At 41.3% G+C, this 26,527-nt stretch overlaps 1 protein-coding gene and 2 non-coding genes across 8 annotated transcripts; 2 read left to right on the top strand and 1 right to left on the bottom strand.

Annotated features, from left to right (window-relative positions):
- Positions 1-493: 493 nt before the first annotated feature.
- On the bottom strand, positions 494-23,353 carry exoc3l4 (exocyst complex component 3-like 4). 6 transcript variants are annotated; one of them, XM_067480100.1, is made up of 14 exons: positions 23,177-23,338; positions 20,265-20,528; positions 18,304-18,420; positions 17,429-17,617; positions 16,012-16,612; positions 14,910-15,027; positions 14,172-14,297; positions 13,802-13,902; positions 11,594-11,692; positions 8,543-8,666; positions 7,298-7,420; positions 6,638-6,790; positions 4,239-4,360; positions 494-1,766 (listed from the first exon to the last, which is right to left on the bottom strand). In XM_067480100.1, the coding sequence occupies exons 2-14, from the start codon at positions 20,494-20,496 to the stop codon at positions 1,547-1,549; spliced, it is 2,325 nt and encodes a 774-aa protein (XP_067336201.1). In that variant the 5' UTR covers positions 20,497-20,528; positions 23,177-23,338; the 3' UTR covers positions 494-1,546. The 6 variants fall into 6 exon arrangements, with proteins under 6 accessions (XP_067336201.1, XP_067336202.1, XP_067336207.1 ...); XM_067480105.1 differs by lacking the exon at positions 494-1,766 and adding an exon at positions 1,774-3,052 and having other exon boundaries at positions 23,177-23,352; XM_067480104.1 differs by lacking the exon at positions 494-1,766 and adding an exon at positions 3,278-3,970 and having other exon boundaries at positions 23,177-23,353.
- LOC137101985 (small nucleolar RNA U3) lies at positions 1,956-2,161 on the top strand. Its single transcript, XR_010911143.1, has one exon. It is a non-coding gene; the product is annotated as a small nucleolar RNA U3 (small nucleolar RNA).
- On the top strand, positions 2,875-3,080 carry LOC137101997 (small nucleolar RNA U3). The gene has a single exon (XR_010911155.1). It is a non-coding gene; the product is annotated as a small nucleolar RNA U3 (small nucleolar RNA).
- Positions 23,354-26,527: the final 3,174 nt, after the last annotated feature.

Below are 26,527 nucleotides of genomic sequence, written 5' to 3'. Positions count from 1 at the left end.
TCCTTAACCTTGGTGGTGCGGACACATGCTGCACGTTTGCTGCCTGTATCTTCTCTCTCACACCATCGAACAAAGATCTTTGACGGTCCTTTAATTTTTCCTTCTTTGCTTTTTGATGCACTACAGATGATGTGCTACACTTTTAAAAGGTCAGTCTGTAAGGAGAACTCCACCTCCAATGCACTTTAAAAGGTTTGTTTCAGTACATTGTACAGGTGCCGTGTGTGGAGCAGCTCACAGAGCACAACGGTAACGGACCGAAACAGGAAATCAAATTCTAATTTCTATATGATGGATAGTGATCACATTTTTTAATGAAGTCTAAAATGTTTTATTTCCATACGAAACGTTTGATACAAAAAAACTTTTTAGATTTGAACAATTGCATCAAAATTAAACGCTGCTTTTAAAAGTTTCTGATCGGGGCTCAACAGGATTGAAATGTTGAGTTGCTGCTTCATATGCAGATGAAGGAATGAATTAAACTGACATGTTCATATTTGTTTCAAATACTTTATTTAAATATTGGTTTAGGTTGAAAACATTGTTACTATATACTGTAATGAAATTTGAAACTTAAGCATGTTGATTTAAATCATCCAGAGATATTTTCATAGCCACGCGATTCATCTAATATTAATTTAAATCACACACACACACAAAAAAAAATGATATGGCTACATAACTGTGAACAATTCAAGGCTGCAATGTTTCCTACAGCAGTGATCCCAATGAAACATTTGAAACAGGGGATGTGACACAAAGACAACTAAAGAACAAACGCACACACACCAATCTCACATCTCAGTGTAGCAGCAGTTTAGAGGATAAATAGCCCACGTGCAATATGTGCAGCCCTGTACCAGCGTCTCGCTCAAGACCACATATCACATTTACTGGGAGTTTTACAGGCAGGTTCAACCACAGCTCCACCACAGCCATCAACAAAGAAGCATCTTAATGTAGCTGCAAAACAAATTAGGAAAAACCTTTGCAAATTGGCATGAAATCATCAGATTTCACAACCAACCCCCACCCACACACACACACACACACACAGAATTGTATCCAGATTGTCTAAGAGTGAGCAGCAACCCTAATGCCTAAGTACATGAGTCACATTTAATTGAAATTTGGAAGATGTAAAAATAATGCCGTGGCATTTCTACAGGGTTAGAGGAGCCGTTTTTCTGAGGACATTGTTAAATTCGGTCAGGTCACAGTATTACAACTAACAAACAGCCATAACAACTCAAAAATATAAGTGTCGATTCCCCAAATGCCCGTGTGCTGTGACTTTTGAAGATGGACTTCTGCTTATCACTGAGCTTATTTTCTGCAAAACAGGTCAAATCCAGTGGTAAAAACACAGATACAGCCACAAGCTTCTTGTTGAAGGCACATTCAACAGAAATGAATTAAAGTTTCGTTTCATTTACGAATGCGAACACACTTTTGCACGGATTTCCATGTTTTTACTATAACTTTAATGCCCTTCCTGTACATTGTTGTTAGTTATGATAATGATTCACTGGACTCTGTGGACCTAGTGGTCCGGCAGCAGGTTTCTGAGGCAGGGGAGAGGGACAACGGACAGGCAGTCTGTGTTGGTGGTGACTTGCATGTCGTCAAATAAAACTCTGCTTTTGTCAATGCTTCCTCCGTCCAGTTTCTTCTTCAGCTCTGTGAGTCTCTGGAGGATCAGCTGGTGTTCTTGGCCTCTCAGCAGGCCTCTGAAGTTCATAACAGCAACCAGGTGCCTCCTGCTGCAGGTGGAGAAGAACAAAACAGAGATACATTTTATGTTTATTCAAAGCATTTATGGTACATTAATGAGAGTTTAGGTTGCATTTCTAGACATAGCTGGAGAAGTTGTGTCTAATACACAGAAGGTCACCGGGAGTGAAAGTGCTTGTTACTAGACACAAGACCAAGTGAAAGTGCCAGGGACAGTTAAGACTGTACTTTCAGGGATCATTTCTTTAGTTGTTGACTTGAGAAATGTGTTTCCAGAGAGTTTGGTTTCGCTGCCGACGATGAAGAGTTAAGATGTTTTCTTCAGAGCAGAAAACTGGTGGAAGACTCTGTTTGTCCTCCACTGTTGAAGACTGGTCAGTGTCTGTGAGTCAGACACTGATGCAGGAAACATGGTCTGAGTGGTGTTTTTGTATCAAAGGAAAATGTTTCTTTGAGATAGTACTTCTGTAGGAAACTGAAACGGCTTTTAAAGTGTGGTAAATGTGTCCTTACAAAAAGCTGCTTTTAGTTTACTTTAGGAGTATAGTTCCTGTAGTAGTTCTGCCCCGGACTCATTGTTTCCTTGGTTCTGATCAGCCTGGAAGTTTTTAAACTTTTTGAAATAATAAACTGTATATTAATAGGCTAATAGTGTGTTTACAAACGTTTGTTCACTGTCAGAAATGTCAAATATGTAACTTATCTATTATTTCTATCTCCAAATAGTCACATAGAAATAATAAACAGTTGTGGAAAGATACAATTCCATCCTTTGCAGGAATATTCTGCCTTTTTGCAACTGCAAGAAAAAGGATTTTCTACCAGAAAATATGAAACTGCCTTAAATATACAGAAAATAATATGTCTTTATAATGATAGTGATTTATTTCAGCTTCAGATTTGCTCAGTTCTCTTTGTGGTGAAAGTTTTACGGCAGCTGCCGATCACCTATGGGTGATGCCTGAGGTGGTTAATCCCATTTCTGGGGTGGCCAGCTACACCAAGACACCCGTCTGGCTCCACCCTTGTTGATTAAGCTGTGATTGCAGTAGGTGTCTTGGTGGACAACATGAGTTCACCAGGAGTCAAAGTGCTCGTGTCCACACATAAGATGCTGGGAGACGTCCAGACCAGACTAAGACTGTACTTTCAGGGATCATTTCTTTAGTGGTTGACTTGAGAAATGTGTTTCTAGAGAGTTTGGTCTCGCTGCCCACGATGAAGAGTTAAGATGTTTCCTTCAGAGCAGGAAACTGGTGGAAGATTCTGTTTGTCCTCCACTGTTGAAGACTGGTCAGTGTCTGTGAGTCAGATGCTGATGGAGGAAACATGGTCTGAGTGGACAGTTCATGTACTTTGTAAAAGGTAACAGAACATAATCAGCTTTAACATCAACACCATATGATGATTATAATTATATAATATAAGTTGTGTTAACAATTCTATAGAAGAGTAACAAGTGGCAGCATCCAGAATAAGTACGGTATTTATTATTCAAAAGTTAATATTTCAGCCTTAATGAATGAAGGAGGAAACATGGTCTGAGTGGACGTTTTATTTAGTAACTAAAATAAAGATTTTATTTAAATGACATGCTGACTAACTACATGCTTAAGTTATTTGTTGTCTTTAAAAAATAAAAATTGGACGATCAAATCTTTGGGTCTGATTTCAGAGATGCAGCTCACCATGACTCTGTTGGCTGGTTTGACTGACTCGTCTTCTCACATCTGCAGTTTGTCTGCCTGAACTGTCCCTTTTTGATGTCTGATTTGAGAGGCTGTGTCTGTCCTTTTTTAGACAACTTGTCCATGGATTAATGTAAATACTGGAGGTAATTAAATAAATTCTCATCATTATTTCCGAGGAAATTGATCTGCTGACCCCGTCTTTTATATCCATCAACACAGAAGCACCTTTGTTTCCTACTTCCACAATTACAAAGGGGAAGCTCTGATATCTTTTAACATTTAAATAGAAATTAAAACAAGGATGTTGGTCAACAGTCTTTACTTTGGAGTTTTTCTCCTTTCAAAATAAAGTCATGCATGTTTTCCTTTCACAAACCTGCCTGCGTCCCTAGAAAGTGACCAGTGGTGTTCGGGGAAGCCCCACTTTCTTTACCTCATCTGACCTTGGGTGGTACCGAGCTGCCTGGCTCATCAGTGCTTCCTGGATCATTTCTTTGTAAAAGGTGATATTAATCTAAGTGTCCTCTTCATTCTCTGTTAAACTGGTTTGCAATGATTATTAATTAGGAATAGTTTTGTATTTTCAAACAAAATATGCAGTACAAACTACTGCTATGCATTTGAGAAATTTTTGTTGATGCACATTGTGTTTTTCTGTCTTCATGTGGTTTGTACCCGTTTCCAACAAATATGCAACATCATGTAATTTGAAGAATAACAATCACTACAAATAGTCAACTGGGAAACAAAAATAGGACAAAAATGCAGTCGTGGTCGCAAGGACCAACTTTCCCCCGCAGATATCCTTACCTGAAGTCTGGGTAATGCTTGACTAAAGGTTCAAGATGCTCTTTTATGTTCGTCTTGTTTTTCTGCCCGATGATGTCGCTCAGATCGTCTCCTACTGGGTAGAGCCAGTCCTGAGTCGACTTCTACGACAGAAAAAAGGTGCACGGTAATTGTCAATATCCCTGCAATAACAAGGCAATGGGGGCAAAAAATTGGGTGATAACAAGATACTGTAGTGGGAAGGGCACATGTTAGTAATTACAAGGTAATATTCCTACATCTTATTAAATTATAAAGATGGCATGAGGTCATTTCATAATAATTACCCAGGTAATAGCAATTCGAACCTTGTTTCCAGTGATAATGTTATAAAAGTTCAAGAATTTCTCATTCAACATTGTTCTAGATAGATTACAATTTGTATAGTATAGACAGTTGCACATCAACCATAAAAAGAAAATGATAACAAATTTTATTTTTAGCCTCAGTCTAAAAGGCTTCATCCGCCCATCACTAGTGTTAACAGTAGTGCTGAAGATGGATGACGCGGCTGAGCCGTCGGGAGTGAAGCCTCCTTAAGCCACAGCTGCAGGTTTCTTTATCTGATCTGTATCTTGGTATTTCCCGTTTGATGGAAGTGCAGTAATTATACACTTCCCTTGAAACAAAGCTGGATGCAGACACACAATAACAGGTAAAAATACTCTTTCACAGGTATAAGGCCTAAAGAGAGAAACAGTTTACAGAAGCAACTTTAACATTTATTTGCCTCCTCGGTGACTGATGCACCACATTGAAAATACTAAAGCATCACCGTGTGTTATATTTCATTTGTAACCACAGTTAGTGCTTCCAAAGCTAGAGGTCAAGACCCTCCAAAGGGTCACGAGGTAAATCTGAAGGAAGAAGAAAGAAAGAAGGAAGAAATATAGCAAAGTGCTGTGTAATGTTTCATATCTGAACCTGTTAATAGAAGAACAGACACAAGCCTAAAAAGTTTGGGACATGTACCAACAGATACATCAGCTCCTCCAGGAACCACTCAGATTGATGGCACCAAATTATTTGAGACGTGTCTCACATTTTCTTTTAGAAAGACTGATGCTAAAATGTTTTAGGCCACAGCAATTACAAAAAAGGACGGAGATTTTCCTCTGACATGTTGCAGCAGCAACGTGTCCAGCTAAAGGTTGAGGCTAATGGAAAAAGTGCAGTGTGTCTACTGCATAAAAACAAATGTGAAAACTTGCTCCACCTGCTCCCACTGAACAAACCTCAACTTCTCTCTGGTATTTTTTTTTAATGTTCTCACTTGGTTGCTCAGAGGATTTTAGAACTTGTTGTGGCCTGCAATAGAGTTTTCGTCTTACAGGAGTCTTTAATGACTGTTATGTGGCTGCTGATTAAAACTGTCACAGCTTGTTCTTTGAAAGTTCTAGAGGGCTCATTTAAGCTTTTTACTTTTATACACTCTGAATTATTGGATATCTGGATTTCTTTTTTGTTGTTGCTTATTAATTTCCATACTCAATGTGCTGGTCCTGGTTTTGTTGTGTGTGTACTGTAAGAGATAAACCCAAAAGCAGCTGACTAATAGGAAAACTGATTCCAGCTCTGCTGCACAAGTACAATAGATCACATTTTATGCCTTAATATTTACAAAAGTACTGGTAGGTGCAGTCGATGTCAGGACAACTCTGTGTCCTAAAAATGACTCAATGATGTTTAGCAGGGACTATATGACTGGATGGATCATGGTCCGAATTGTTAGGTTAAGGTCAGAGAAAGACTATTTTGTTTAAGGGTTAATAAAAACATTTTTCGTGGAGTGACAAGGAAAAACATTCTCTATTAAATCAAACCAAAATTTTCTTCTAACTTTAGGAAAAAGCTGTTACTGCCTGAACTCAACCACAGGACAACTTTAAAAACCCCGTACTCAGACAAACTGGACCCTGTGTTGCAAGATCTGATGTTATGGCAGAAAATCGTTTTGTCGTTTGGTTACATTTTTATTGATGTGTTAGATTTCAACTTGCCGAATTGTCATAATGTCAACAACTAAAAACAAAAACAAAACATAATGTGGCTGCATGTAGGTTTCACAAAAACCACTGGGTTTGCAGTGTAGATGTGTGGATATGTAACGTTGAGGAGACGGAGTTGGGAGGGATTCATCTGCTAGAGTTTAGTTTGATGTAATGAGGCAACACTCACATCTCCGAATCAGGAAAGTCTGGGCTCTAAGTGAGAAGAAGGGCGCCATAAGGCATAAAAGCTAAAAATTGTACTTAAGAGTATGTCGTGCATTAAACCCTCCAAAATGTCTAGATCTCCAAATGGCTTTTACTGCATCATGATTAACAAATTTTTAATATTTAATTCTGTTTGGAGTAACGTGAGAGTACAGAGCTAATTACCATGTCCTCGAACAGGTTAGCCAGTTTACCCAACTGCTGACGGATCTTGGTGGCCGCCTTTTCGTGTTTCCTGTTCTTGCAGGAGTAGTTATTCTTCATCAGCTGGCCGACGTATTCCTTCACCACGTGATAGTGCAAACGATTTGCAACGTCCTATTGCCAGGAATCACACACAGGGAGACAGAGACACAGAATAACAGGATGGATACATATAAATAGGAAGTAAAAGTGCAACTGTGTCCATCACACAACCAGCCGCCAGCAGATCATCTAAGCCCACACTTCTACTTCCACCTATTCATTTGTCCTTTGCTTCCAGGACCTATTTCTCTCGATTCTGTGTTTTCTGCAATCTCAGCATCCGGCCAAAAACAATAGCGCCGAAAGTGATTCATTGGAACTTCCCAAAGGCAAAACTAAATCAGGATTTCCTTATTAGACCCCTCCATTAATTGAATGGCTCTTCCAGGATATATGCTGATACCAACCCCAAAGTGTCTCATTAAAACCTAATTTTTCACAAGGATTCGTGTGATGGAGATGCAATAGTTGGCAGTTAACTTCGCCAGAGGTCACCAGACACCTTGAAAAGGTGGGAGTGTTTCGATAAACTGCTTGTTAAGAGCTGGAATCTCCCCCCCGCCCCCTCCTCTTCCTCACCTGGGCATGTGGAGGCCTCATGACAGAGCAGTGCTGGGAAAGCTGGGCTGTGTGTGAGTAAAGCTGATTGAAGTCAGCATCGCTCCTTAGCCACTTCCTCACCATCATCCCCCTCAGATACGGCTGGAACGGAGCACAGAAACAGGGTTCAACCAAGTGTTTGGACATGCGCAACTCTCCCATTAGCTCATGTGCTACAAACGTGTATGGTAACATCATGTCGGTAAATACGTGACCTCCTAAAGCATAATTTGAACTTTTAATTAGCTTGAAGACGCACATGCAAACGCGTTAGAGACGTTGAATTCGATGCAGATGACGGAATCGTAAGGACTCTTTAGCAAACGGTCAGTATAGTTTTCCCAGCCGTCACAGAACTGCAGGAGCAAAGGAGGAAGTTACGTGAGGTTATAGCAGAGTCCACAGAGTGAAGAAATCAGGGCAACATGACACAAGACGCCTCTTCACTTCTTATTTCCAACCAACATTCCATTTTGTTTTCATTTAACCTTGACCGCAATTGCCCCCAAACGCTCACACAATATTAATGTTTTGACAAATGTCCCATGACTTTTTTTTTTTTTCTTGTGAGGTTATGTGATTTTGTCATGTGATAACAAACCTAACATCTGTTTTTTTCTGTCTTTGGAGACATAACATTGGGTTTTACAACAATAGCTGGTAAGTTTTTACTCTTTTCCAATCGGACCAACCTGAGTTCGTCCTAATGTTAAAGCCTATCATTGTGAGTAAAGCCCTGCACACATTCTTTTTGGCACGAGGGAAGAGTGGATGGTTGGCCGCCAAAACGTCTGCTGCACAGGTTGCTGCGTTTATCCTGTCCAAGGTGATTCTACTTCACCATGTTTCCACCATGTTTCTCTTACCCGACCGTGTTCTTTTTGTGCCTAGACTTTAAGAAACGTTAACCAGATCAGCAGATCAAGAAACATGAAAGGCTTTGAACAACCACAATGTCCTGCTTCGTTTTGTCTTTTACATTGGACAACTAGTTGCGTCCGATTAGAAAATTCACAACAGTGTTTCACTTCCTGTTTTCATGTTTCATCACTTGCTTTCTGGTGATGTTAGACAGAAGCATGTGTAAAGGCATCTCTGCTGTGTTTCTGAATAGAACTTCAGTTCCCCCTTTTTTAAAACCAGAGCAGAAAAATGTGTGTGAAGAAATTGATCAATGAAAAACTGAATCAGGCTCTCCACCTGTCCCCCACAGGTCTATCATACCTTGACATCCTCTTTGAACTGGTCCTCTAACACCTGCACGAGCCTGACGATCAGGCACTTCACCTCTCTCCTGAAGCCTTCCACCTCACCTGGGCAGGTGTCCTTGTACCCCTCCATGTGCTCTCTGTAGGATAAACACAGGACAAGAGGACATGGACGCATCAGGAACAGTTGTTATTACATGATCATCAGGCTGGGACACAGAAGTCCCCCAGTTCAAATCTAAGGTAAATGTGGAGGATGTGTTTTATTGTACTCAGTGGCAATAATAAAGCTGGTTCTGCTTCCTGATTGAACCCAGACTAACTGAACAGTAAGAGCAGCGAAAGAGTCCAGGTGGCAAACTGACCTGCCTGCAGTCCAGATCTGTCCCCCACTGAACACATTTAGTGCACCGTGGATTGAAAAACAAAAAGACAAAGGAGCAGAACTGTTGAGCAGCTCCTGCCCTCTGAAGTTGCCTCCAAGACTAAAGCAGTTGGTCTCCTATTTGTTAGAATACAGAGACGAACATCCCACCATGCCACCATTACATTCTAAATGAGAGAAGACAACTCTCAGTGTCAACATTTGATATGTCCTCTTTTTATCTGCTCTACATCAAACCATTCTCCTTTTGTTTGCATTTTTGACAACATCCTGACTTCTCTAGAAAGTGGGGTTCATACCTCCTCTCATCCTGACAGCACATGCATGTGTGCTCTTAATCTGTCCCACAGCTGTTGCCATCCCTGGAGACCGAGCAAGGATGTAGTTTTTCATAAGCCGTGTCCAAGTTTTATGGCTAAATGCGTCCTCTTACAAAATGGTTCAAAGACACTTCAAGTTTGCAAAGCCTGACATGAATGGGACTAAGTGACAAAATGTTTTGATGAACCAAGATTCTGAAAGCAGAATACAAGAATGAAAAGAATATTGCTGGAACTGTGACTTGGTGTTGGTCCAGCATATCCTGCCAATAGCTGCCAAAAGCCAATTCAACTCTCATTAGGTACAAACTGAGAGGAAAGCGGATAGAAAAAGGGGAAGTGATTCAGCAGCAGAAGTTCAATAGCTTTACACCATCAATGGGCTGAGAAGTGCCAACTTTCACTTCAATCAAATTAAAAACCTCGATAGTGAGATTATAAGTGCGCAAACAAACTGTTTTGTTCTTTCAGAGACAAAAAATCACTGCTAACCTCTTGAACACACTTACATGCATATAACGTATAGGGTGATGTTACATGGCTCTCGATCAGGGTGTAGGGTTAGAGGTACAGTGCTGAGCTATAAATATAGCAAGGAAATATTCAATCTGCAACACACTGCTCACTACATATGTGAATGTAGCTGATCATCCCCACCCTCGGGGGCCTGCACATCTAGTCGACACGGACCAAAGCGACTGCGGTGGTTTTGGAGGTTCACCAGCAAGTCTGCTCTCAGTGCTTTTTCCTGCTGTTCACTTTACACAGCAGGGTTTCTCACTGGCAGCTCCGATTCCCCGAAACCACGTGGGTTAGTTTTGTCTCCAGCTGGCACCATTCAGCCTCGCAGTGACATGAAAAGGCTTGACCTGCTTTTCAGTGTGTTTGGAATGTGGCTCGAGCAGAGTTTAAAACCCAGCCGTGCTTGTAAGCGAAAGTAAACGTGATGTAAGTTATGTTGGCACAAATCCAGGGAGTCTCCCAGCAAAGTCACAAATAGCTCAGAAAGTAACGATCTAAACGGAAGCTTTAGATAATTATTGTGTTGTGTGAGTCAACACAGACCTTGTTTAACAAAACACAGACAAGTCATTAAAATCTAATTAAACTGAAAGTAACTGGCTGAGGAGTGTTTTCAACTGGGAAAGTTCCCAAAATTCTGTGGACCGATAGAAAAACAACTGAGCTGATCTAAAAGCAAACAAACGTCCCAAATTGTTTAAGTTGTCTGACAAAAAAAATCTTTAGAGCTTGTTTTTGTGGGGGCTCATCCACCACATCTCAACCACTGTCCCTGTCCTGCAGACTGATGGCACTGAAACTGAAAGTTTGAAAAAAAAAAAAGACATGAAGACCGTGTGAATTAGCCGTTAGACAAAACCTAATTAAGACTAACGGTGCCTGGTGGCTCAGTGTTGCAGCACTGGGTTCACACCTGCAAACCCTGCAGGTGTGAATGGTTGTCTGGCCCTGAGATAGACTGGGAAACCTCACGATGTGCCCAATGACAGCTGGGGGCGACTAATCCAGCCCCCCTGTGAACCCACGATAAGTGTTTACAGATAAGTGAGAAGGTTAAAATAAGCTGCGGCTTTTACTTAGAGCAGTGGTGAGATATAGTGTGCAGGTGTGTGTGAGTGCAGATGTAAATGTACAGAAGCATATGAACTTCATTTTTTTCCCAACCAATAAACCGAACTGAATAAAAGACTAGTAGGTGAACTTGAGGTTCTTGCGTGTTGTTTAGAATAAAGCCATCAACTCCTAAGATGAGCTTCATGGGGTTATTTCACAGTGCCTTCATTTTTAATGACTGTAACTTAATTACTAAAGAACAACAAAAAAAACGTGTAGTTATTGCCAAAAAAGATTTGCTCTATTTTAGTAAATAGTGGATTGGTGATTTCTTGTCTAACTCTAATTCATACAGTTATTACTGTCTATATAACTGGGAAAAATGTTTTTATTTTATTATTTAGAACTAAAAATAATTAGTTGTAATTCCTCCGTCTGGCAACTTTTCTTATATGGTGTGTTTTGTGTGTTTTATACTTTGATAACATGTTTGCATGTTTTATATGTCGCATTAGTTTGCTGTGCTTCCTCCTGTGACAAATGTGATTATGAATGATATAAGGCGTGTTTTAAAATCGTGCTTCTACATTAGTTCTGCTTATGCATTAGTTCTGCTTCCTAAAACAGGAAGCGAGCACTTAACGGCCCAAACACACGGCCTCACTGAGTCTGGTGACAGAGGGCTTTTTCATCAGGGAGTCGGCGGGCTGCCATACCTGTGGTTTTGCAGGGCACGTTAGTTCATCGCAGAGGCTCAAGGGTAACTTCAGGATGTCACATGACTTACTGTAAAGCAGCGAAGCTGTTGATGTAGGTTATGTGATACTGAATCCAAAGAGACTGCGGCTCAACAGCACCGCAGTGACGCTTGAACTCCGACTCAAACCTACAGAGACAGGAAGAGAAGGAGATAAGGGTGACAGGGCGAGTCAGGCGACAAAAAAAGGCCGAGTTTGTGAGGGGAGATGTACTCAGATCTTTTCCTTAAGTAAAAGTTGTAAAGCCAAACTGCTATAAATGCTCAGCTTTAAACTGGTTCTCAAGTACACAAACAAACAAAAAAACGTATACTTAAAGTTTAAAAACTAAAAGTATTCAACATGCACACTAACAAATTTTCATGAGTAATTTATATTATTGGATTGCAATTATTAAAGGCGCTGTAGTAATTTAAAAACTACATATTACGTCATAATTCTGGGGATTTATTCAGCAACTGCATTTAAGTAGATCATAAAACGTCCATTTTTCAAATGCAGTACAAATACCTCATAATTGCACTTAAATAAAGTCTTAATAAATGTACTTTCCTGTCTGCTGTCCATAAACTTGTAGAGTTAACATATTTATTTCTAAACATATTAGTTACAATGTGGGACACAGCTACATGATGGTGGACAAAATAATAGAAACGTCTCACAATGAGTATGCACATGGTGGAGATAAGGTATTAATCCCAAATTTAGCAAAAATAAACAACATATTAAATACCCGGGGGGTCAGGTCAGGGGTCAGGGGTCATGATTGCTATAGTAAGAGTATTATTTAAAACAACCCTAGTAAATAAATGTAGACACAGGCAAACTGCATATGCAGAATGAAATCTAGAAAATATGAAATTTAAAGTGGTTATGCTTTTGACAGCACAGTGGACAGTAAACCCCATATAATGAACATAAAACCAGAATAATCTAATCTAATGCGAGAGTGAGAGTGAGTGTGAAAGCGACAGCGTTGACTAGATGACAGTGCTTCTGTTGTTGTGTCCACCAGCAGAAAACGTCTGCGAAAATGGCCCTTTAAACTTATTGACTGGCGTGGAAATCACAAGACGCAGAACTGCACGTTTACCTTCATGGTGTGCAGGTAAACATTGTTCAAACTCACACAGCTTTATTTAAAATCCTAGTCTCAGACTTTGTGAGTAACTTATACACTTTTATTTATCATGTTTCTATTTGCCTTTTAAATCTACCAGCACATGTGTGTTTGACTGTGTTTAGTTCCTCTCTTCCTGTGATAAATACAAATCTTCTCCAGACATTTTTGACTGAAGAAGGGAAAGTGCGAGACATCAACTTCAGAGATTTTTCTGCATCAGTGACTCCGTTCTGATATTTCTCAACAGGAATTTTACACAACTGTCTGGTTATTGCTGAAAGGTCAGGATCCCGTTTTTAGTCTGTTTTTGTTTGTTGCTCTGTGTCGCAGTGAACTGAAGGGAACTTCCTCTACATCCTCTTTGGCCTCTTGATTGATCAAATTAAATAGGTTTAACCAGTATTTCACTCCAACTATAAAGGCTTTTACGGAATTTATTCTTCTGGCCTGACATTTGATCTTTGATCACTGTGCTCACTGCTGAACACACTGTCAAAAAATCAAAGTGAAGACAGTCTGAATGAGTCCATGTACGTTCTTATAGACACTGAGGTCACTTTTTCTATGAGAGGATTTTTCAGATCTGAAGAAGATTCGGTCAAGAACCTGCACCACTCACATTCAGAGCGGCAAATCCAGCAATCTGGGATCTCGCGTGATAAAACGTGTCGTCAGAGCAAGAAAAACTTCGTACCACTTGTGAGAAACCAACGCAAAGAAAAAAAACAAGGCTGAGAAAACGGGACCAACATGGCGTATTTGTCTTCCTAAATAATGCGGTTGGACACTTCTGCTTACAGTACACAACATCTGTGGGTGATGCTCGCTCTCATTGGATGGTGATGTTAATATTTATGATTCGACATTGGGGAACGTCTCAGCCAGTCAGTGGCATTAAGCAAACCCTCTCACACCACAGAATCATTTGAGCTGATAATCAGTTCTGAACCCTGCCCCCATCTGTAGGGCCCAGACTCGCCCTGATTATCCTACAGAGAGTTAATTAGCCAACAGGCTTCTAAAAACCATAACTATTTGTCTCATTCCTACTTTACTTTAAGTAAATGTACGCATACAGTATAGTATTGGTGCCTTTTGTGTTGGCAGACAGTACCTCTTTGGGAAGTTTGTCAGTTCCTGCAGGCTGACGGACAGAACCATCTGTTCCAGCGGAGCATTAATTTTTCCAGAGTTCACAGCAAGACCTTTCACCTTCTGTAGAGAGAAAACACAACACTATAGAAAGTAAAACACTCAACTAAACCTGAAGCTCTCTGCTGCCACCACATGGCTGATTCCTTGTGATGTGAGACCACCGGTGTGTCTACATCAAAATGTCCACTTACACTAAAGCTACACCTACAGTGTGGCATTTAAAGAAAAGCTTCTTTGGAGATGTTTCAGTTTGAAGCACGTCTGATGTTACTAACACAATAAAATAAAAACACCGGTGGGATCATGTGGCAGGTGCTGAAGTGTCGTACCGTCCAGATGTCCATGTGAAACTGAGAGTCAAGGAAGGTGTCTTCCTTTTGTGGAGGCTTGCTGTTCCTCCAGGTTTCTTCGTTTTCAAGTTCAATGACTCTGTCCAGGGAAGCGCTAATGTCCTCCTGCAGGACAGGGACACAACACATGGAGAAGCATTTAGATTCAGAAACTATTGGGCCTCTACAATACTTTTTTTAGCGGATAAACTTTTAAGCATAAACACTAATTTCTCAAATCATAGTTGTTGATCATACAACTTCCATTGGAGAGACACTGTTACTGATGTAGATCTGTGGGAAGTTGCTGTGAATATGGCCTCTAACAAAAATAAGCATATTATCTAAAACTGTGAAATATAGAAATCTATATCCAGAGGCAGATGGTGTGGTTGGACAGCTAATAGTGCTCCTTCTTCCCTCTGTTCTGAGACTTAGGTATAAAAAGGCGGAGTCTGAAGCAGGTGATTAAAAACATGGTGGACAGTGCGGCTGCTTTCAGTGAATGCTTGTGGACTAACAGACAGGTAAGTGCTGAACAGGTAGAGGGAAGTTGAGAAGCTGGTGTTGGTTGGTTGGAGGTCTGCTTTTGTTAGGTTAGACGGGAAAAGCTGGTGGGCTTGATGTTTGTTAGCTGTGGCTGCTAACATGAGGAGGCGGATGCTGTTAGCATTCTGGGTCCTGGGACACTGGGCCTGTGTTGAGCCTGCTCCGTTTTGTGGTCCTGTTGCTCCTCACCTTCACTCTGCAGCAGTATTTCTCCTGTAGCTGCTTCAGGAAACTTTCCTCCAGCTGGAGATCGGTGCTCTCATCCTTCATGTCCGGCTGCAGAGACTCACTTCCCATGATCCTGTCGCTGTCAGGGCGAAACAAAATACATTTCACAACATTTCTTGGAACTGCCACCCGTTGGCACTGAAGAATGCTGGAGGCATGTTTCCTCATGTCACGGGGAAAAAATCTGACATTATCAGGCCTTTGGGATTTTTTTTTTTTTTGTCTTTATAATATACTCTTCCCCAGAGACGCTTAAGAGCGTCTTGGGCTTTTCTGTCATCTCCAATAATCTCAAATTAAAAATCCATGTACTAATGCCTCCAAGTTTTCATATGAGATTTCTTATTTGGCTGAAATGTTTGACACAGTATATGTGTAATATACTGTATAAAAAGTATTTTCCATTATGTTATTTTCCTTAATCTGTGACAAATTTGATTGTGACCTGATTATAATTTTCCATTTTGGCTTTTTTTTTAGCAGCTTTTTTATTTCTGGGGTCCCAAATGTTGTTTCGCGGGGTTTTTATTTATTTTTGGGGTTTGTTGTGGGCTGATTAAAAAAAAAAAAACTTTGGCTTTTCTTTTTTTCTTTTCTTTTTCTTAACCGCTTCTCCCACTCGAGCTCATTCTGGTGCAGTGTTAGTGTTTGGTGTTGTTTGAACATCTCTGTCTAGACAATCTGTCAACACACCTTTATGTGGAGGGCTGGCTTTTGTTTTCAGGTGTGTTTGAGGTATATCCCACCAAAAAAGAGGAAGAAAAAAAGGAAACTCATGCAGGGATTTTTGGTGGATGCGTACTCTGAATCCTGTCCTGTTGCGTAATGTTTCTGATTGAAGTCTGGCTGAGGACTTAGCGAACGTCCTCCATTCTGTTTGCTTTGGTAAGTGTCCATCTACAGCGATGCATAAACTAAACAAGAGATTTCCATTTGTTTGCTTTTTCATCCTTCAATATAGCGACTGACGTGCCCTTTAGCAAAGTACGTAGCCAACAACTGCTAAGTGTTCGAGGGGGATGATCCTGAAAAATAGCAACACGAACTGAATGCAGCCACTGACCTTTTGTATTTGTTGATGATCCAGTCGAGCAGTGCGTAGAGATCCCTCAGCTCCGTCACCTGCTCCTCCAGCTGCTTTAAGTGTTGCCCGACAACTGTGTGGTAACCTTTCACGTAAGTGCTAAAGACCCTGAAACTGGGTGGGTAGCACCACCGTACCACACTCTTTACGCTCCCTAAGTCCTCCACGATGGCCTTACCAAGGTGGCCAAGATAAACAGCCAGCCAGGAGGAGCTCTGCTCCTTGGAGTCCAGGGGTACACTGTCCACCTTAACCTGCACCCTTTTAACCACTGCCTCCCTCCAGGCCTCCATCCAGCTGCCTGCTAGCCCCCCAGGTTCCTCCGCTCTCTTCTCCTCCTCCTGAATGATTCGGGCCACAGGGACCGGCACCTCCTTGTCGGAGTCGCACACAATGGCCATGACTTTATTCCTCAGCTCTTCGTAGAGGAGATTGATGTCTTTCTCCTTCTTGGCCAGCTCCATGGTGGAGTCCTCGCCGCACTGTTCCTGTTCCCGCTGGAACTCCTGCCGCAGGGCGAGAAGGTTCACGTGAGCCTCCTCCAGCAATGCCGTCTCTATCAGCTTGTTGATCTGCATCACTGGGAATAAACAAAAGGAAAAGATGAAGAATAAAAGTCATGACAATAGGTGACGCAGGAAGCCAGGAAATACTTTCTATTGTACAACTTTTAGGTTCTTGAGTTTTATTTTCGAATAAAATAGAGAGATGGGTAAAGACAAAAATAAGACCCCCCTTTCTTTTGACTTTACCAATAACAATTCTACACTTCCTAAAGAAAAGAGTAATTTTTGTAATTGTTGAAATCTGATTTTTCAGGCAGCATAAATATAGATGGAGGGTTTAATATTCAGACAAACTGAGCTCCTGTGTATTCAACAAGAAAGAAGATTCCTATCATTGTCTCCTTCTGCTGCCACAACACAGACAGATAAAGTGGGAACATTATGAGCAGAAGCTGCATGTGTAGCTTCATTAAAAATGGTCACTACGGTTGTTCGGATCACTTTTGTCCCTTTCTGGTTGTACAGTATTGCTGCTTTGCAGCTTGCAGTCGTCTACTTGTTGTGCGTCGTACGTAGCACCGCTCTGTGTACGTTTGTGGTCGTTTGCTCTATCCGGTGACCGTCAGACGTGTCACCTTGTGTCGGCCTGTGGTTGGCTCTGAGTCTTTGTCCTCATTTTGCAAACCTTTTCCAACAAGAAATGAAAACAGTCCCACACAAAAGCAGCCTAAGGGCAACGCAGTGAGTATCAGGGGGTAGAGTTAGTATAATAATAATGATATATAATAATTCATTTTATTTAGAACCCAATATGGTTCACTAGGGCAACCAGAGGGTAACGGGCTTACACAAAGCAGTCAAGCAGAAGAATTATAAAAACGGCTTTGTACCTGACAGTGGTGTGTGGGGTATTTCTGGTAGCGTGTACGTCTCTGGCATTTCTTGATTCGCCTCCTGCTCATCATCCTCACTATTCTTCTCCTCGGAGGAGCTTTCATCGTTAGTGCTGCTCTTATGCTTTATCTTAGGTTTGTTTGATCCTCTCCGAATAGTGCTTCTCAGTCTAGACATGGCAGAATCTGGGGAAGTACAGTTTTATTTATTAAATCTGCAAGTTTCATGGTAAGCATTTTAGAACTGAACAAGCTCCCCCCCCACTTTTTTTCCCCCAGGGAAGAGTTCGTCATTATCCCATTGGAGCTTCGTAGAACAGAGACTGCTGACTGTGTGTTGTGAAGCCCTTTGAGGTGAATTTGTAATATTTATAGCTGCATGAATACAGAAAAATGATGTCACACAGTGATTTTTTAATCATGATTCTGAAAGGCATCACCACAGTAGGTCAGGGCTACTGTCATAGTAGGTCAGTAGAGAAGTACTACGCTTCACCCCCATCTCTTGCCATCTTCATCACATTTACACGATTTAGACTTTTTAGCCCAATAAAAATATACAGGTAACTTATTCTAACCCCTGTAGCAGGCAGGACAACAGTTAACATAACATGACGCGATAGCACTTCCTCTATGAAACTGACTTAATTTAAAGCTTGTTTAAGCAAACAAACATTCTGACTTTTCATAGCAGGAAAAGCGTAGCTGCAGTTCTTAACATTATGCAGCCACATATTTATTTTTTTATTTTTTTTTCTGTAGACGCCTGCTGGGGATGAGCAGCACTATCCTGCCTTGGTTTCCTGTCCAGCTTAACAAACAAGTTGCGCTGTTGCTGATGTGAGACATTTGGTGTAAATGATTTTCCTTACATTTCTTTGAAAGCCCCAGAGCCTTGCTGCTCTGTGGTCCAGCGTCAGGCCCATCTTCGTCTTGTTCCTGGAAGGAGCTCCCACTGTTGACTTGAGAGCCGCAGCCAGGGCTCGGACCTAACGGAGACAGAGAGAGGCAGCTGATAACAGCAGGGATCTTTCACAGTCAGCTGGCAGCCGAAGTCCTTGTTTCACAATCACATCTTTATTTGTCGAGTCAGCGGGGAATGAAATCAATCTTCAATCAATCTTAGACAACTGCAGCCCTTTTTTATCCTTATGTGTGACTGACTTGGCAGCGTTTTGTTCAAACTGTGACCTAAAACAAACCCACTGGGGAATGTAAAGATTAACTCACAATGAAAACACACCGGTTTGTTTGGGCAGGGCTTCAAAATGCGAAAGTGCAAGTGCACCAGCAGCGTGTCCTCATTTCTGTTGATCGAAAAGGATTTTAAAACCTCCACAGGATTTACAATAATTGAAATGACCTCGTTTCTACCACAAAGTGAACAGCTACAACCTTGTTAAATTCTGCGGAAATGTTCAAAATGTTGTGCATAAATATTATGCATCTGCAATCTTCTTACTTGAAAGTAATATTAATATTTCCTCCAGGCTGTGGAGCACTTCAACCTCAACTATACCTTCCTGTTAAAAACAATGAATGACATCAGACACTGGACCAGCTGCAGTCAAAATGAAAACGTTACCACAAATAAATGACCTTCTCCAGATGCTTCCAGCAATTTCCATAGACAATCCAAACCCCAACCCCATCGAGATCCAAAATGTCTCTCAACATTACAAAAGCCGCCTTAAAGCATCTATCTGTCCATCACTTGAAAAACCGGAACAGGTGGATTCCAGTCTCAAGTCATCATACTAGTTTTGATGTTGTTGGGAACCTAGATGATTGTGTTCTGATGCAACATAATTATTTTGAAGGAGTGTAGTGTTACATTTAGTTAAATCCAGAGGAAAATCCAGTTAGTGTGTGTGTGTGTGTGTGTGTGTGTCTGTGTGTGTGTGTGTGTGTGTGTGTGTGTGTGTGTGTGTCCTTTAATTTGTTGTTAGCCACAATCACAATTGCAAAAGTCTAAACACAGCTATGAAAAACTGAGTGTTTCACAGTGAGATTAGATTAGATAGTTTGGAGGAAGAATTGTGAACATTTTATTCATATGTTCAATATCAATATATGTGTAACTTGCCAGTGACGTTAATTTATAAACATATTCTCATTCCGTCAACAGAAAAAAGCAACTTGCTTTAAATTGCAGCGCCTACAGATACTTATTTACATTTGCAGCTTATGAATGTGAATGTCATTTTCAGGAGTTTCAGAGAATAGATTAGACTCAACACATGTACGAGGCAACAAAATGCAGAAAAGCAACAAACCTTTACTATTATTAGGTCATTTTGTCAAATAAGAATTAATAACGTTTGGCTCCATTAGCAAAATAGCCAAAGTTTGTTCTAACGATGTTCGGTGGCCTTTCACATCGACGTGTAACAACAACCCAATTAAAACTGCAAACAGCAGGAGACCAAGCAGCAGCACAGGAGCTTTAATGCTGCTTCTTTTCCCACCTAGAAAAACAGGCTTTCTTGCTCTTTCTGCTCTCTATTCCCACACTCGCTTCTCCCACCTACACATACAAAACCTCCCACAATTCAGTAAAACAAGTTCACGCACCTCTTCTGGTGGGCAGTCCCTAATGCCCACTGCTAATCACTAATGCACTAAAAGCTCAAATTGGGGGATGTTGACAGAAGATGGAGGGATTTCAAAGCAGGAAATTCGACGACGGCTTTCTGATGGGGTAATGTTTCCCTTAAGCACGACTCTTTAGAGTTCTTTAAGTTTCCACTGGAGTCATGCTGGTGGATTTTAGCTTGGATTAACGTCCCATTCTCACTTCCTTTTCACAGCAGGTTGCCATAGTGGTACTCACCGAGTGATGGCGACAGGGGTGAATTGGGAGATCCTGAATCATCACTGGCTGGGGCTTCTTCAGAGCTGGTCTTCGGCCGCTTCTTGCGTAAAGAGGAGAATGGGCCGTTTGTAACGCCTCTGAACCTCTGTCTAAGCGTGCCCAGGGTTTCCTTTATCGCGTCCTTGGTCGGCGTTTTGCTCTTGAGAGACACCCTGTCCACGTCCGGGTTTTCAACGGACTCGTCCATCATCTCTGACACGTTGTCTTGTTAACACCATGCAACTGTCAGCAAGGAAAACATTCAAAAAACTCTTTACAACCAAGCAGTATGTGGCTTCACTCTGCCCTACGAGTAGTGTGTGTGTGTGTGTGGGAAGAAATAGTTAAGGTGTGTTTTTAGTGAACAACTCCAGTCAGCAGGAACAGCCGGATCAGTCTGTTTACTCAAAACAAAACTACCTGCACAAAGAATCCTTCTGTTAAGATGCGAGAGAAAGTGCAGGCGAAATGAAACTGGAAAACTTAGCGGAGAGCTGCGGCGCACAGGTTGGATCCCCCCTCACATAAATAGTTTTAGATTGAGGTTCATCCATAAGGTATCTAATCAGACTGTAGGTAAGAGGAGGTTCAATATAATACTGATGAAGCATTGCACAGCTTTTTATATGAATTTTTTTTACAGACTGCCGCTGAATGGTAAGAAAGCAAGCGATAACCACGTTCCTCAGGTGTTATCACCATCTTTAGATGTGGGCCACGCGTTTTGTCATGACCTGCAGGAGCTGTGGTCCCATGATGGTGGAACAAACTCTGCACGCTCAGCAGCCTCTGTGCACTTTAAACATAAACTTTTAGAATAGAATAAAACAGGCTTCATTGTCATTGCACATCAAAAATACTATAATAAGTAAACATTTTTAGAAAGAGAGAGCAAAAATTGCACCTTAGGGTTTTGCAAACAGTGATGACAGTAGTTATCATTCATGGTGGATGGATTGTACATATTGTGTGTTCAGAGACTGTTTGCAATCCGAACGGCTCACGGGAAGAAACTGTTTTGTTCCTGATGTGGAGCTCAAGTCTCACAAAGCTGAAACATTGTATGCAAATTTGCTTTCAGTGTTCTTCCCTTAGTTTCTTTGCCCACTACATGTCTCACCCGTAAGTCGCTTTGAACACAAGTGTTTGCCAAAGGACTAAATCCAAATATATATGGATTTTTTTTTTTATTGTGATAATAAAGCTAAAGGTAAAGTTGAACCTCTCTCTCAGAGCTGGAAACATAAGCAGGCAGCACTGCTGCAGACTTGCATGGCTCTTGGATTGGACCCTCACTTTGACCCAACCAGGCCAAACAAACTGCTGTTGTAGGTGAAAGTTATACAGGCCACAGTGCAGTGATTCTGACACGTGCTGCTCTAACGTTATGCTTTCGTTTGTTACTCCTACCTGCTCATACACTGCATGAAACACCTGTGCATGTGCAGCTTTATCTACCGCGGTCGCATCATAGTTGAACGATTGCATGGACATGGTAAATCCATATCTATAGACCCCCGTCAGTTTGATTAACAATGTAAGGGGCCGCACTGGACATGATAAACAGGCTTTGAAATAACATCCTCCTCCAGCTTGTGGCACTGTAAGCCATCACCTAAAGGCCTTAACAAAAAAACCCTGAGACAATCAGTGTGCATCCTCGTGTGTGTGGGCAGCGACTTCACTGAAAGCAGGCAAACAGTTCTCTTCTGCTGATAGTTCATCCAAGATTATACGTGAGCATGAGTAATCATTTTCTGATATATAATGGAGCAGTTTCTCACTTCTCGGTTATACATGAGTTATTATCACACAGAAAAAGTCCCTGTGTGTGGTCCCATAAAAGCTACAATGCACAAATAAGTTGAAACTCAAATTATTATTAATATCCTATACGCTATTAAGTTGGGCGCAAATCAGCTTCTGTGCAAACATTCTGCACATTTGGTTTTGACGTCACATACAAAAAATAAATAAAGGCTCTATAAAAGCCAGAGTAACATGTACAGAAAGCATTTTGAACTATAACACATGAAAAGTTATATAATGTTGACGTCTACAGCGTTTAAGACGTGTAAGACGTTTGAAAAGACAAGATAAAATGTGAGTTTTTCGTTTGTTTGTTTTTTTAGTTTATATGTAAATTCATAAGTTAATAAGCAGAGGTGCTAAGTAACAAAGTACATTTACACAAGTATACTTAAGTATAATTTGGTGTTACTTGAACTTTACTGGAGTGTTCTCGTTTTAGTTTACTTTTACTCCACTACAAAACAGAGGAGACTTGTACTTTTACTCCACCACATTCATTTTACGGCTTTAGTCACTGGTAACAAATACATTTTGCAGATAAGCAATCTTGATTTTGTAATAACATAAATAATGATGCATTGTCATGGATCAACCACCTGTGAGTTCTGAAAGTGTTTAGTAGCAGCAGGACATTGTTTGCGTATTGCTTGGTAACTTTGACCTTTGTTTTTTTAACATTTACTGCATCTTATCAGCATCACTTTCAATACAGTTCATTATACATTGTCTCAGTGGAAATAAGTTTAGAGCAAGTACTTTGATACTCCAACTTGTAGGAGCAGTATTTTGTTAGAACATACAAGAATTGTATTTAATAATAATAAATAACCATATCACTGATTTGGGGGATGATAATATTATGTACCTAATGTATATTATTACTTTATAACAGAGTATTATTGTAATGGACTGTGAGACAGTTGGTAAATTATGATTTACCAGCAAAGACCGACTGCAGAGATACGGGACCAGACACAGCTCGGATCGGAACTGTCTAACCGGTGCTGGACACTGAAGACAAATGTTTGAGGGACGCGTCTAAACCTCGGCTCAATAAGAAAAAAAGTTGGGGGATTTACCTGCGCAGGTAGACAAAAGTTTGCCGCCGGCTCTTCCGCTTTTTACCAAAACACTTTCACTTTGCGCAGCTTGAAGGCTGCAGGCCGCCGTGGCGCGGTGGGCAGTCGGTCAGGAGGGAGAAGCTCTGCTGAAATCTATTGGTCGAAAGAGAAAAGGCAGGTGAGTCAGGTGACGCGGAAGTGCCATCGGTCTGCCTTTGCTGGGATTGAAGGTGAGTTAATGATTAGACAGGAGCAGTTGGAGGATTCACGTTAGCATTTACACGGTCTGATTGACTTTGTTATTGTAGCATTTTTGCAGTTTTCTTTCCATAAAAAAAAAAAAAAATCCTCGTCGGTTTTCAGGTAGCTTGCGCTTTTATTTTAAAAATCTGGAATGTTTCGTTAAAGTATCGCCGGTGAAGTACTCTAGTATCATTTACTCAAATAAAAGTACCAGATAAACAATATTAAAAAAAAATCTGATTTTACTGAAGTACAGATTCATTAATGGGTCAAATGTATTTGCTGCCACATTAACTGCAGTACTTCTACTTTAGTTCATGTTATTTTATATTTCTACACAACCAGTTAAGGACGGAGGCACATTAAACTTCACAACATTCAGTTGGCAGGTGTAGTTATTGAGTAACAGTTTACTTCAGAAATAGAGCGACCAAAAGCTTCACACAGTTAAATCAGAACACAGCAGATCTTGGTGTTGAATGTGCGTTTGGTTCAGGCCCTGATCGCTGCTCCTGCTGTGATGTCATCACCGTGTACAGACGCCACATGACGTCTCCTCCTGTACAGGCTCCTACTCACTGCTTTTACAAGTCAAGGGTTTCTTTTAGATCCTTTGGCTTTTAAAGTGCTGCATGGTTTCCAGCAACATAGGTTTCATCCTTTGGCATCAAATCAGACCATCAGTAGTACTTATACACATGTACTGCTCTTTACCACTAAAATCAAAGTATTGGCTTTGGCTGCATCAAACTCCATGTCCAGGTCAAACGCGGTCATGTAAAAATGATCCCAGGACCTGTAATTCCACCTACATCCACTAGAGGCTGACATTTGATAGATGTACAGTTGAGCTCGGCACTGCAGCCTCTGTCCTGACCTGTGAGGTAGAAGCTAAATGAAGTGTATGGGATCAGAAAGGTTGGGAGTTGTTCTCAGCTGCCGCTTCACCCACATCTGACATCTGCTGTGCCTCCACCCTCGAGGAAACAAAGGGAAGATCAGCATTTCCTGTCCAAGTGTATGACAATGTAATGCAGCGTGTGTGTGTGTGTGTGTGTGTGTGTGTGTGTGTGTGTGTGTGTGTGTGTGTGTGTGTGTGTGTGTGTGTGTGTGTGTGTGTGTGTGTGTGTGTGTCATACATTTAGAGGATTATAGCTGTATTGAAATAAAACTGAGAGGGTCACCAGTGACTTAGCAGGAGTCACCACATCCTGTTCCCCTCATCCATTTCTTCTTTATTCAAACCAATGTTATTTATTTATGACGGCTTGAATTTGCAGAACTAAATACAGAATTTTTTTTTTTTACATATCACGTGAAAATGTTCTCCCACACAAAACGGCAATTTAAGACTAACTATTTTGCTGTGTGACATCTTAAACGTGACATTTGAAACCAGCTGATGCAGTGACACAGCTGCTTCAGCCTATAAAAGTGACTAACCAGCAGAAGTCGGTGGTTAACACTAAACATCAGCGTGGAAGCAGTTTAATGTTGAATAGTTCAGCAAAGTCAGTATCTGCGGCGTACAAAGATATGTGGACACACTTCTCTCAGAAATGCAGTACTGATGTAGGAATGAAATGGAAATGACCAAGCAAAGAACCTAAAGTGGAGCACAATACCTGAGTACACTGTCACTGATGAACTGATCTAAATTTGCTCCATAATGTTCTGTTCATTTGAGCTGTATTTATACAGCACCCATTCACAGGGCACTTTATTTTGGAAAGTCAAGACTGTACAGCTATGCAGAGAGAAGCCAACAAATGCCCCTTGAGCAGCACGAGGCAACAGTGGAAAGGGGAAAAACTTTAGCGGAAGAGGCCTCCAGCAGAACCAGGCTCGGCGTCTGCTTTGACCAGTTGGTGTGAGTGGAAAGTGGACAGAGAAAAGAGAGAGAGCAACAAAAAGCATAAAGCAACTAGACATCGGGCAGGTCGGTAGGCTGGAAAACACACAGCTCCAAAGCCGGGGACACCTGCAGAGAGGGACGTGTATATGTCATAAAACACACGTTTACACTTACATCGATCACAAACTGAGGATCCTGTATCACTGTTTCACTTTTTACTCCTTCACTGGGCTTAACAAGACCTGATGTGATGTATCAGAATATGATGAGGCCTCCCCATATTGACAATGGGGGAAAGAGGTGGGGTGCATCCTGGCCAGGGTTCCAGCGTCTTTGGACTGTAGGAGGAAACTGGCACAATCGTTCAAACTCCACACAGAAAGGCCACGGTCGGTCACGGCCCCACAACCTCCTCGCTGTGAGGCCACAGCGCTAATTACATGTTCAAACACTAGATCAGTGTTGTTGTGTTGGGAAAGAAACAGCAAGAAACTCCCATTTTTTTCTGTTTTTCCCAAGGGTTTTGATTCTCCAGTGGCTCAAACGCTGCAGAGGAACCATTTTTAAAATGGACCCAGAAGAACTGTTTCCAGTCTGACATATTGACTTCCATACAATCGCAGCTAAAACATGGTGATATCACTATGTATGTCGACGTCCTGAATTCTTTTTCTTTTTCAGTTGTGACGTCATCCCAGTGCAACACAACCGAGCGGGAGTTTTCCATCGCAGGTGTTGAAACGCATTCATCTCTTTGTTGCTCTTCGTGTCAGCTTTGACGTTGATTCCCTGCAGGGATTTTCCACTCAGCAGCGGCTCCACCGCACAGCGCTCAGGTCAGAGCCGTGGTGTGAATACAGTCAGACCACGCTCAGGGTTCAGTCCTGTAATAGCTCTTTGTCCAGCTGAGGAAATGTAATTCCAGAGATGATTTCATAGTGTTCGTTGTGTCGTGTGGAGCAGAGAAGGTGATCGTGACGTGTCCTCCTCAGTTCATAAGTAAAGGTTGTAAGTAACTAAGTACATTTACTCAAGTTCTATACTTCAGTGCACATTTTGCAGTACTTGTACTTGGATTACTTTTGCTTTTACTCCTTTACAATTCCACTTCACTACTTTCAACTCCTTCAGCGCATTCATTAGCTCAGTTCTGGACATTTCGTCCACAGGTTCCATCAGGCTGCAGGACAGAGGGTCAGGAGTGAACAGAGGAACTTCAGACCCAGAGCTGTCTATCACATAAGCACGTTGACATGTTGCTGCCGTGATGG

This window comes from Channa argus, chromosome 16, assembly GCF_033026475.1.
Source record: "Channa argus isolate prfri chromosome 16, Channa argus male v1.0, whole genome shotgun sequence".
Lineage (NCBI taxonomy): Eukaryota > Metazoa > Chordata > Actinopteri > Anabantiformes > Channidae > Channa > Channa argus.
Note: the sequence above shows the minus strand (reverse complement) of the source record. Positions and strands in the feature narration are given on the sequence as shown.

Excerpts from the sequence above, each read along its gene's own strand:
- exoc3l4 (XM_067480100.1), bottom strand. The coding sequence starts at position 20,496 with ATGATGGACGAGTCCGTTGAAAACCCGGACGTGGACAGGGTGTCTCTC. Across the intron at positions 16,613-17,428 it reads ACCCCACACACCACTGTCAG|TGATGCAGATCAACAAGCTG; the intron begins GTACAAAGCCGT and ends GTTTATTCCCAG. Across the intron at positions 1,767-4,238 it reads AAGCATTACCCAGACTTCAG|CAGGAGGCACCTGGTTGCTG; the intron begins GTAAGGATATCT and ends CTCCACCTGCAG.